Source organism: Tetrahymena thermophila, assembly GCF_000189635.1.
Source record: "Tetrahymena thermophila SB210 genomic scaffold scf_8254719, whole genome shotgun sequence".
Lineage (NCBI taxonomy): Eukaryota > Ciliophora > Oligohymenophorea > Hymenostomatida > Tetrahymenidae > Tetrahymena > Tetrahymena thermophila.
In genome coordinates, this window is record NW_002476484.1 from 82,220 (window position 1) to 95,289 (window position 13,070).

Sequence of the window (13,070 nt, forward strand, 5' to 3'; positions counted from 1 at the left end):
CAAAACAAATAAATTGTTTTACCTAAGATCAATTGTCAAATTTGAGAGATTAGTTCAATTTTATAAAGCAGAACCTAATTCTGATACACCCTTACCACCAATTTAATTATTACTTTTTTAATTTTGATAGATTCAAGAAAAAACATAGTTTATTTGAAAGAAAAAACAAAGAAAAAATATTAAATAGTAAGAAATGAATTAATTGGTAATTAAAGTAAAAGTTGAAAATGAAAAAATGAATAAAATTAAGAAAGAATAGAGAAAAAAAACACAATCAGAATAAAAAAAATAAAAATAAATTAAATAAAAAGCTAACAATTAAACTAAAGAATTAGTTATATTGTTTTAAATTAATTTTTATATTAAATAATATATTCCAAAACAAATAAACTGATTTTACCTAAGATCAAGAATCAAATTTGAGAGATTTGTGCATTTTGCTAATTCAGATAAGCCTAATACACCTTTATCACCAATTTTATTATTACTTTTTAAATTTTGATGAACAAATATATAATTAATTAGTTCTAAGCAAAAATGAAGAAATAATATGAAATGAGTAATTAATAATAATAGCAAAAATTGAAAATGAAAAAATGAGTTAAATTAACAATGAAAGAAGAAAAAAATACATAAACAAAATATAAAAAAAGAAAAATAAATCAATAAAAAGCTCAAAAATAAATTAAAAAGTTAGTTATTTTGTTTTAAATTCATTTTAATATTCAAACATATCCCATCCAAAAACAAAAAACTCTTTTTACTAAAGATGTAATCCCAAATTTGAGAGATTAGTGCAATTTACTAAACCAGAACCTAAAACTGATGCACCTTATCCACCAATTATATTGTTACTTTTCATTATTGAAGAAAAAAAACATAATTAGTTAGTTAGTTAGAAAGAAAAAATGAAGTATAATAAGTAATGAATTAATTTTAAAAGAAAAATGAAAAATGAAAATATAAGTTAAATTAACTAACAAAGAAATAAAGATAAAATAAGTAAAATTAAAAGAAAAAGAAAAATAAATCAAATAAAAATCTATTAAATAAATTAAAAGAGTTGTATTGTTTTAAATTGATTTTTTTTGAAAAAAATATTTAAATCCAAAATAAAATCAACTGTTTTTACTTAAGAATAAGTACCAACTTTGAAAGATTAGTACAGTTTGCTAAAGCAGAACCTAAGGCTGATGCACCTTCGTCACCAATTTAGTTGCTACTATATATATCAAAAAAAAATATAATAAATAAATCACCATTTAAAAGAATAAATGGAGAAAAAAATACAAAATTATAAAACAATCAAAATAAAAATGAAAAGAGAAAACTAAGCTAAAATGATAAAAAGTTTTAGTGTAAATAAAAATAAATGAATGAGTATGTTAGTATGAATGAATGAATATATGGTAATTTTTATTAGAAAAATAATATCGGAAATAACTTGAAAATTAAATTTAAAAAAGATTAAAAATAATATTAATATATTAAAAATACCTCAAATCAATATGGAGAACCTAATGAAATTAAAGTGAAGAATTTAGAAACTTTTTTTATTAATAAAATGAAATTTAAAGATTATTCATATAAAAATATATAATTACTTCTTCTACATTGTCGAAATATTAATTCTCTTATTGCATTTATTTATTTATTTTATCAAAAATTTTGAAAAGTAATTTATGGAAAATTATAAATTATAATATATTAAAAGTTAGTTAGTAAGTTAATTTACTTTTATTTTAAATAAAAATAATTATCAAATATTATTAAAAAAATTTGCTAAGAGGAAGATAATATATCATAAAACAGTTAGTGTAACATTCATTATTAAATTTTATTATTATATTTAAAACTTGTAAGTTAAATATATAAGAACCAGAGAGAGACGAGCAAGCAGTTAATTTGTCATACGTTTAAAAAAATTCTAGTAATAACTTTCTTTCTTTTTTATTAATTAGTGTGGATATGTACTCTATCCGTAATGTATTAGGATGTATAGTATATCAAAAATTAAGTTAAAGAAAGGTAATTAAAATGCTTATGTTAAAAATAAAAATATCTATTGCCATAGGATTAAAACTTCATTTAAAAGTCTAGCTAAAACTTTTTAACATAGTTGTAGATAAAATATATTTAATTTTATATTAAAACAAGTAAATACTTAAAAAAAACAGTCTAGAAATAGAAAAATAAAGTTTACAAATGAAATTAGATTAAAATGACTTTTTATAAGATATATTTTAATTAATACTTACTTTTAGATTTTTATTAAATTTAAAAATAAATTAAAATATTGAGCAAATGTAAAATCTATTTTTTAATCAACAAATTTTATTAAATATCTTAAAAATGAATTTCAATGAAGAAAAAATAAATCAATAACTCAATATAAAAATTAATTATTTCAAAGTAATTAGTTTAGCTTCAGATTTGAAGTTTGCATTGATTCACTATTAATCCATGAACTAACTTCTTATAGTAAATTTTCTGATATATGTTTGTAGATAGCACTTTTTCTTTATTCTGATCCATATTCCTGTTCTGATAGAATAACTCTGTTATATTATTATTAATTTTTTTCTCTTTAAAAATCTTTAAGGGAGTTTTAAGGTTTGATATTTATATTTTAACAGCTATTTCTAATTCCGATTATTGAAATGACATTTGTTAGATTCTCTGCAGATTTTTAGTTTCTCTTAATTGTTACTATATCATTTAATCTTATGTAAGGTGTAAATATCTTACAAATCTAAGGAACTTATTTGTATACATCTTCATCAGAAGCTAATAACTGTTAAAATTCTTAGTATTGATTTTGTGTAAAATCTTTCACGAAAGAATCTCCTTCGAATCCTTCTTGCATATCAATCATATAATTACCTAAAATACGTCTATACATTTCACCCTGTTAGTTATTAAGAATATTGCTAACATGTTATACTATTGAGTTAGATGCTAGTCCAACGCCTATAAAATAAATAAATAAATAAATATATAAGTAAATTAGTATTATTTTTTATTTAAAATATTTTTATATTACCTGAAAAGACCACATTAGCTTTGAAATAACTTAGTGATGGAAGTAGCTCCGACAAAACGAAATCAAAGAAATTACTAAAGTATAAAATATCAGGTGACTAAACTGTAATTATTGAAATACCTTAATCAATTACTTATAGCTTCAAATTTTCTATAAATGAATCTGAGTTATTTTATGAGAACGGATATGAATAGAAGTCTAAATAAGTAGAATTGAGATCATGCAGATGAACTATAACTGTATGAGTATAATTATTATTATTATTCTAATTATTAAAATCAATATCATAATCGTTGATGAATTAAACATCTTAAAGGATGGAGTATTTTATTTTTTAGCCTGCACCGAAGTAGTTACTATTGTTATATTCCCTAAAGAATAAGTTATTTTTTAAGAATTTATCATCTTTTATGCATACTCCTTGTTAGGAAATGTAGCCATCTGGACATGATTTATAACAAGAATTATTATACAAGCTGAATTATTATTCACATTCCAAGCATATTCCGTAAAATTAAGAACATTTCTTACATTGATCTCCTCCATTACATTTATTGCACATTCTTTGGTTAGAATAGTATCCTTTTTCAAAATTACATTCTTGCAAAATTGTTCCGTCTTTTAATAGATAAGGTCCTGGATATTGAGGACTATTAAGCCAGCATTATTTTCCCATTTAAGTAGAATAAAAAGGACATTATTTAACACATTTATTTTCTATTGTAAACCCTTCACATGTTTATTTGCAAGATTTATTTTCTACGTCAATATAAAAGTCCTGTGGGCACGACTTCTGACATTTCTTCAAACCTTAAAAAATAATTTTGTTTAATTTATTTATTTTCACAAAAAATATAATTTATTTAATTCCAAAAGTTAAAAAATATGTTTTATTTATTTGAAAAACTCTTTACATAAAGTGGTTTATTTTAATTAAGTTTCATAAAATTCTAAAATATTTTTGCTAATAAAAATAAATAATTAATATAATTGATTGAAATTACCTTCAACATAGAATAAACCGTCAGGACATTATGTTAGACATTAATTGTCTTGTTGAATTCTTCCTAGAGAGCACTGTTTGACACATTCATTATCTTGATAATAAGGATTAGAAAGAGGGCAATAATCATAACAAAGATTATTTAAGAAAAACATCGGGCACTTATCTACACATGTCATATGAAGTTAAAATTTCTAAATATTGCTGCATTATTAAACGCATTAATTTTCTCCTTAAGCAGGTTTGTATGTAAGGAAAAGACAGGATAATACACATTCATTGGTGGCTTCCATCTTGTAATATCTTGATGGGCATTCTTCATAGCATTAATCTTCTCCTTATATATAGCGTTGCTTAGAGGTGCAGTTATTTTTACAAACCCTGTTTTCATCTGAGATAATTGGACATTTTTAAACACACTGTTTCGTTTCCTTCAATGTGTATAAATTTTAAGGACATTATTTTACACATTTTGAATCTGGTGTCTAATAAGTTTCAGGAGGACACACATTTACACATTAATAAATATTCTTTTCATTAACGTATACAAATGTTTATAAAGGGCACATACTTAAACATTTTTTTTAGTAAGAATATGGTGCTTCTTATGGACATTAGGCAAAGCAATCTCTACTAGATTCAATATAAAAGCCTTCACAAGTCTAAGTACATGTTTTAGTAGCTATATCTTGAAAATAATCACTAGGGCACTTTTGAAAGCAAAAATATCCAAAAGTAAAATTGTTATCATCACACTAAGTGACGCATTAACCATCTTAAGTGTATGGATATAATTGAGGGCAAGACTCAATACAGTTATTTTCGTGGAGGGACCAATTATCAAAGCATTTTTAGAGACACATTCCATTCATTTATATTGGATATTAATATGGGCAACTCGATTAGCAACCCATTCCAGGAACGAAAAATTCCATTTTGTTTTCACATGATTTAATTTCAAAGCATTAAAGTTCGTTGTTTAAAACGATTTTCATATCATTTTCATTGCATTTGTCTACACACATTTTTTAGTCTGAACCAAGTAAATCACAAGATTTATCAATGCAAACTAGTTCATTCTTTTATTTTTGAATATATTTTGGACAAGAGCTGGAGCAAACTCCTTTATCAACATATTAGAAAAGTGGCTCGTTTTAGCAAGTTTTCACACATTCTTTTTTTGAGTTGATGTAGGGAAAGTAAGATGAGCATTCAGTGACACATTCTTTTCCTAATTTCAATAATCCATCTTAGCAAGTCAGGATACAATTATTATTTTCAACAGCATATTACCCACAAGATTCCACACATTCATTAGAAGTTGCACTAATAAAAGTTTTTTCTGGACAAGAGTCTAAGCAAATATTTTAACCATGCTTTTTTATGAAAAATTTATCATATGGACATTTCGTTAAGCATTCATATCTAAAAGAATACATGTTGAAATTAATATATTTATTAAATTAATCTGTGCATCCAAGTAAACAAGTTTTTTCACCTGTAATATTTGATGTAATAGCAAAATCTTACAAAGTGAAATCTTTTTATGTCTTAAGAAGAAGATCATACTCTTATTCAAACTCTTAATCGTCTCTCTTTAAATTGTATTACTTAACTATTTAGTATATCTCCTCTTTCGGGCACTCAAAATCAAAGCAGTATCTATCTAAAAATTTAAATGCTTAAGAGGAGCATTCTTTAACGCATAACTTGGAAGAAAAGTCAAAATATCCTTTTACTAATTTATCTTCCTCCTCCTCAATTAAGCAATTAGAAATAATGCAAAAATTATCAAATACGAAATCAGATGAGCCACAATGAGAAACACATTCCTCTCCTCTTTAATACATTCTTTCTGGACATTCATCATGGCAAATATTACCAATTTAAAAAGTAAACTTTGGACATTTTGTAAGGAAGATATCATTTTTGTAAATAAAAATTTTAGGATCTCCCATCTTGAAAAAAGTGTAATAAATTGCAGCTACGAATAAAGTACAAAAGATAATCATAACTAAAGCAAAAACAGCTACTCTTTTTTGACCAATTAATCTCTCTGATTGTCTTGGAATAATTGGTTATCTATCATTTTGATTTTAATGCTCATCTTTTGAATTAATACAAAAATAAGATAAAAGAGCATAGAGTAGATTTATTTTATTTACTAACATTAATATGGTCATCAGCGCTTTCGTTAGAAGCGTAATTTCCTTCAAGCTCAACTTCGTGAAAATCTTTTCTTTCTTTATCTTCCATATTCATCCTTTTATTTTGCTATATTTTCCTTTATTCAAATAATTTGATTAAATATTGAAATATAAATATTAAAATAACTTGTATTATTTTTATCAGATAGATACCTTCATCAAAATTAGAAACCAACCTACTTAAAAATCAATTAAAATGATGTAAACTTATAATTCTTATTACTTTTTTACTTTTTTTCAGAAATTTAGTATAAATACTATTCAATTCAAATAAAAAAATATACACTAACTATCTGACTTAGACTCAAAAAACAATCCTAAAATTTTGGTTTGTGTGTATTAAGGAGAAAGTAACAATAATTAATTGTATTTTCTTAAAATAAAAGTAAGAAAGAAAAGCTGATATTTTACAATTTCATTTGATTTTTTCATATCAGAAAATATTCTGAAGTGTTCTATAAAATTATATTGCAATAAAAATATGAAATATACTTATTTATTCTTTTTGATTAAATGTCTGCCATACATATCAAATTACATAAGTTGTTTGTTATAATTAATAAATCAATTATTGTGATGAACCGTATTTATAACATAATCTAATATATAATTTAAAATCTAATTAAATTAAATACAATTTTGGAAGTAAATTAAATTAATTAAGTTTTAATTTCTTGAAATTATTAAAATATTTATATTTTTTTTGCAATAAAAAACATTATGGATGCTTATTTTTTTTTTTATTGAGTATTATAAGAATTTATCTATATAATTAATTGTATTATCCAATATATATTTAATTTAATATTATCAAATTATTTCTTGAAATTCATAAATCCTTGTAACTAACAAATATATTTACTTGCCAAAAACTAAATAAATTTTACTTTAAAGTCTTAATTAATACAAAACATTAATTATAATATGAATCTTTTTTTAATATTTTGAAACTATTGTACATTTATATTAATTTTGAGCTTTATTTTGTATGTAAATATTAAACTTACAAAAGAATGCTGAAATCAATCAATATATGTCTATTTATTCTTTATTTCTTAGGTCAAAAAATTATTTTTTAACTGAAAAAAAAATATTTATTAATAACTAATTTCTATTATCAAAATGTGATGTTTTGTGCTTTATTTCTTTCTGATCGTGATAAAGGGGTATTTTTTAACATGTTTATTAAACTAAGTTTATAAATTAAACAATTTAAAAAAAATAAAATAAAATTATTTCTAATTCAATCAAAAATAATTTACAATTTTACCTAGACAAATAAAATTTATTTTTTTTTTACAAGATTCAATAGTTTGTATTTCTAATTAATTAATAAATAAATAATTAATCAATAAATTGCAATTAATTAAATTAAAGTATCAGAAATGAGTTTATCGTATTAGCAAAAAAAGGCTTAAATTTTGTAGAATCTAAAATAGAAGAGAAACCAGAATGAAAATGTTTCTTAAAATTTGCATTCTGTAATTGAAGATGAAGAAGAAGAATAAAAGGAGAATATTTAGCCTTTTCAAATAAATAGAAGATAGCCTATTAACAGAGCGACATAATAATAAAATAATTAAATTGAGATGGAGATAAATTTAAATGGCAATAATTTTTAATAGAGGCTACAACCAATTCCAGATAACTTTGATATAGAAGAAGAAGTCAGCTATGTTATTCCTAAAGTTGAATTTAACTAAATTTAATAAAAATAGCCAAATTTATTTGATATTAATAATCAAAATTAAAATCAAGGAACCATTTTATAAATAAATTATGGAAATGCACAGTTTTAATAGCAATAATCTGACCCTTTTTTTCAAACACTTCAAAAATAAATGAATAATAATCAATAAAATTAGTTATAAAATGATTAAAACTCTTAAAAGTAATAAAATAATGAGATTTTATTTGGTTTACAATTATAGTAACTACAAAACACATAAGATCTATTTACAAAAGAGATTTCTAAGGCATAAACTATAGATTTTGGTATAAAAGCTGACAATTAAAATCCCTAGCAAATATTTTAAGTAAATAACCCAGCTAATAATAATCAAGAGACTAGCTTCATATAGCAATTACTTTAGAATAGAGCAGTACCTAATTAATAAAATAACGACACTTACTTATACAGATAAAATTCTTCCAATAATAACGTTTACTTTGTAAATTCTTATACAAACCCAACATAAGTAGTAATGCATCAATTAGATTATAACATGCCTTCATTAGTTTAGAATTCATATGGATAATCAATTAAAATTAATTAAGATTATTTTTGTGAAGAGGAACCTTAATAATTAACATAAAAATCTTTTTTTTGAACATTCAAAAAATTAAATTAAGTTTAAAAAATAGAATTTTCTTATATAAATCAAAATTGTCTTCATAAAAAATCTTGTAAAATTATATTTTTGTAAATATTTTGTTAAAATTATTATATATTAAAATTAAATAATTGTTTATCTGTTTAGTTTATTCACCATTACAAATTAAACTTTTTTCTGATAATAAAAAAATCAGTAATATATCAAGAATTCCAAAAATTAATTTATTTTCACAAATCTAAAAATTAGAAAGAAAAATTCACATAATTTTATAAAATGGATAAGTATTGAAAAAATTAAATTAATATTAAAAAAAATAAATAATAACTATTTTTATGATATAGACAAGTGTTTTTTTTGAGCATTTATTAATTAATTTCTATTTTTTTATGTTGAATTAATTTAAGAATTTAATTCCTTATATTTATTATAAGAATTTGAGGACATAAATTACAAATTTTATCAAGCTAGAAAGCACTTACAGATCTTACTTTTTTAAAATAAAAATGTAATTTTTAAAAGAAAAAAGAACTATTTTAGTTTGCATATTGCAAATATTTACAACAAATAAATGATCTACTAATTTATAAATAGAGGAGTAAATTTAAAGTCTATATTTAGAGGAGCTAATCAATGAGCCTACTATTTTAATAAAATTTTAACAGCAAATTTTATACAAATTTTTAAGAATGTATGCATTATATATTTGCACAAACTATTAGAAAAATTAGCAAAGAAAGAATATTAGTTAGTTATTTACTAACAATTATAATTACAAATAATTTTTAATTCAAGTAAAAATTATATCTAAATTAATTATACTATTTATTAATCAATAACTTAGACCAATTATTTGCACAAACAATTACATAATACAAACTAGCAAACAACTTCTTATCAAAGCAGATACAAAATAAAGCATGAAATAAAAAGCTGCTTGTTAGAAAAAACTATTTTATTTAGCGCTTTTTATAGCATCTATATTATAATTTAGCAGGGCTGATTTGACAGAATATAGCTATTAGAGCCCTTTTAATAGCTTTAGGAATCTTATACAGACTGATTGTAATTTATTTCAATTGTATCATTTATCTATTTGGATTTTAAGGATTTCATTTTACTACAAATGCATAACATCAAATTTTTATTTGAATCGAACTAATTTTTTATTTTTCTTTATGGATAGAGTGCAATTACGAATGTGGGACTTGTGATAGCTCAACTCCTAAAATTTGTCTTTCATGCAATCCTTCTTCTAACAGACAATTCGTAGCTAACTCTTGCCCTTGTATAACAGGGTTTTTGGAAATAAATCAGCCTATCTGCGTAGCTTGCCCATAAAACTGTCTTAACTGCAGCTAATTGAATATATGCGATTAGTGCAATACAGGTTATTTCAAATATAATAACTAATGCTACTTACAATGCCCAGCAAACACTTATTTAGTTCCTTCAACTTTTATTTGTTAAGATTACTTGTAATACCAAATAGTTTAATCTAGAGATTCTAAGAATAGAATAATTTTAAGTTTCCAATTTAATTATAAGCTCAAGACAACAAACTTACCTACCACCTTGATTATTATGAAAATAGTAGAAGATCTTTCATTTCAGTATGTGTAAATAGTTGGATTAGATAGTACTGCTCCAAATGAATTAAGATATTTAATTTATCCTCAAGTCAGTATAACCTAATGCACTCTCGTCATTGTAAGCTATGATATTAGTAATTTATTAAGCAGTGATATTTCTGTTCCAATTAAACAGCTAGATCCTACTAATCCAATTAAAATTACTCTCGGAGCATACTTGTAACCCGCTTCTACAAGCAATTTAAATAATTTGAAGAATTCAAGTTCATTCTTGTATGACTAAAATTCTACCAGCTATAGTGTGTTTTACGTTTTTCGTTGCTTGGCCATTTTTATTCATATATTCCCTGCTCTTTAGTTTATTATGGCTCTTTGCTATATGCAGATATTTAGCACTCCACTATATTATTATTTTATTAAGTTGTTTGGTGGATTTGGTATTAACTAATTACCAGATTGGCAGTTGTAATTAGGTTAAAGTTCTACTGCTTAGTATGGTGACTACAAACTACCATATCTCTACTACATTTTACAACTAATATTGATATACTTCATTTTCGGCATCTTTAAATGGGTTTATGAAGTATATAAAAAGACTGAGGTAGATCATTTATGCAAGTTCGAAACCATATTGAGGGTTCATATTTGGACTATCACAATTTTGCAATACATTCATTAGAATCTCCTTTTCTATTTAGCTTACTATTCTATTTTTATATTATCGCAAACGGATTTTTCCACATCTGCATAACAATTTTTCTTTATTTTAGCTCTTATTGTATTATTCTATTTGGCAATCTATCATGTTGTAGGCGCATATAGAATAAAGATAAAGAGTTATCACTTTTTTATCACCTACATCAAAGAAATTGAAGATGATTTATGGCCTTGCAGATATTATCTTTTTGGAGTAGGAAACACCAAAAAGATATTATTCAACATCCTTGTATGCTCTCTATTTAATGAAGATTCTTTAGTTATTTGCATTATATCATTTATAATATACTTAAGTGCTTTCCTATACACCATTTATTTTAGGCCATATGAAAATATCATAGTTTTGTGGTTGAAAATAATTGAGGAACTCTCTTAAGTTGGATTGTTTACTACACTTCTCGCAGCACAGATATACTATAAATAAGATAATTTTGTGGCTAAAAGTAAATCCTCGTATCAGTCAATTGATTATGCGTGCTTAGCTTTTATTAGTATATTCATTTTCATCAATATCATCAAATAACTCCTACTTCTTAAGCACATTTTCTATAAAAATTAAACAACTAAAAGAACGATAACTTATCTTCACAAATTTGATGAGAACTACAAAGACCCTTTATCGACTAACAGGAATTTAAAGCTGATTGATAAAAGCATTTAGGAAAATTACTATGCAGTCAGCGGTAACTAATCAAAATTTATATCACCTCAAAAAAACTAGGTGAATAATTCACAAGTGATGAGTTAACATGAAATAGAAATGATTCAAAATTTATAAAACCAAAGAGATAGTACAGAAGTAAGAAAAAAGTTTTAAAATGCAGTAGAAAAAACTAAATTATAAGATTAGGTTGTGAGTTAATTTAAGTAAAATCATTAAAATTATGTTGGATAATAAAAGTTCTAATCAAATCCGTTCGTTTAAGCAAATCCTTTTAAGGAAACCAAAAATGGACTTGTTTAATAATTCTGCTTAGCAGATTTGTATGGAAATAATAGCTAATTTACTAAAAATATTTTATCTAATCACAGTTCAAAATAGAAAAAAATAGGATAACAAAATGGATAATTTAAAATGAAGTAAGCAGAAGACTAAGCAAAAACATATTTTGATTAAGTGTATAATAAATAGCAAAATAATGAATAAATTGGTAAATATAAATCAAACTAGAATTAAAACTTCTCATCAATTGAAAAGAATAACTGGTACTAAAGCCAGTAAAAATAAAATAACTAATAATCTGATAATATATTTATTTAAAATCCTTTTCTTCAAAATGCCTAAAAGCCATAAAATCTCTAAAATATCTCTGAAGAAGACATGAAAAATTAATACAATTAAAGTGACTTATAAAACAATAATCAAAACCCTATAAAGTAAACTTAAGGAGATGATTTTAGTAAATAAGCAGAAGGTGAAACAAATTAAAAGAAGTAGGTGAACGATTTAAACTAGATTATGATATCAAATAAAGGTGAAAATGAATTTTATTACAACGGAGGAGAATCAATTGATCTATAAGACATAAATAACTAGCAGCATTTAGAATAAATAGCAGATACTTTGAATAAAGAGTAACTACAAAAAAATTAAGATAATAACAATATTTAAATTTTTTTCCAAAAAAAGTTGAATGATGACTCAGTTTAATATATACATGACGATTAAAGCGATCTCAGCAATATAAATGGTTCATAACAGCCTCAAAGCTAAAATAATCTTCAGGAAAATAAAAAAAAGAACACATAAAATAATAATCTATAATTAGATAATATCAATTTTCAACCTCCTCCCTCTGCTGACAACTTCATATCCCCTGAATTTAAGAAACCAACTACAGAAACTAACCTTGAGGAAAACCTATACTTCAAAAAAGCTGTTAAGAAAAGTTGATAATTAAAAAATAATAAATAAATAACTATATACATGTATATCATTCTAATACTAAATCTTAAATCTATTTTATTTAGATAGATAAGAATTTTTCTATAATAAAGATATTTTGTTGATAATTTTTATTATGTAATAATAAATTAAAATATCTAAATATACAAAATTAATCTAAATTAAATTATAAAAATATCACTTTATTAAATCAATAATATAAGACATAAAAATGATAAAATCCATTTCACATTTATGCAAAAAAGTTGAAAAAACAAAAAAATCAAAAA

General features: G+C 23.2%; 4 protein-coding genes across 4 annotated transcripts; 2 read left to right on the top strand and 2 right to left on the bottom strand. All coding sequences in view use genetic code 6, as the record gives it.

Moving 5' to 3' along the window:
* Nucleotides 1-54: 54 nt before the first annotated feature.
* On the bottom strand, nucleotides 55-1,805 carry TTHERM_000395809 (hypothetical protein; the record flags this gene model as incomplete). The annotated part of the gene is made up of 6 exons (XM_012796494.1): nucleotides 55-112; nucleotides 401-487; nucleotides 765-854; nucleotides 1,133-1,222; nucleotides 1,498-1,547; nucleotides 1,605-1,805. The coding sequence occupies 6 exons, from the start codon at nucleotides 1,803-1,805 to the stop codon at nucleotides 55-57; spliced, it is 576 nt and encodes a 191-aa protein (XP_012651948.1).
* A 602-nt stretch (nucleotides 1,806-2,407) lies between these two features.
* TTHERM_00395810 (transmembrane protein, putative) lies at nucleotides 2,408-6,374 on the bottom strand (the record flags this gene model as incomplete). The annotated part of the gene is made up of 4 exons (XM_001011953.3): nucleotides 6,212-6,374; nucleotides 4,048-6,153; nucleotides 3,044-3,853; nucleotides 2,408-2,970 (listed from the first exon to the last, which is right to left on the bottom strand). The coding sequence occupies exons 1-4, from the start codon at nucleotides 6,306-6,308 to the stop codon at nucleotides 2,408-2,410; spliced, it is 3,576 nt and encodes a 1,191-aa protein (XP_001011953.3). The 5' UTR covers nucleotides 6,309-6,374.
* A 1,331-nt stretch (nucleotides 6,375-7,705) lies between these two features.
* Nucleotides 7,706-8,098, top strand: TTHERM_000395789 (hypothetical protein; the record flags this gene model as incomplete). The annotated part of the gene is made up of 1 exon (XM_012796495.1): nucleotides 7,706-8,098. One exon carries the CDS (start codon nucleotides 7,706-7,708, stop codon nucleotides 8,096-8,098), a length of 393 nt encoding a protein of 130 aa, XP_012651949.1.
* Nucleotides 8,099-9,395: 1,297 nt separating this feature from the next.
* Nucleotides 9,396-12,789, top strand: TTHERM_00395790 (transmembrane protein, putative; the record flags this gene model as incomplete). The annotated part of the gene is made up of 2 exons (XM_001011951.2): nucleotides 9,396-9,651; nucleotides 9,773-12,789. Exons 1-2 carry the CDS (start codon nucleotides 9,507-9,509, stop codon nucleotides 12,787-12,789), a joined length of 3,162 nt encoding a protein of 1,053 aa, XP_001011951.2. The 5' UTR covers nucleotides 9,396-9,506.
* Between the last annotated feature and the right edge of the window lie 281 nt (nucleotides 12,790-13,070).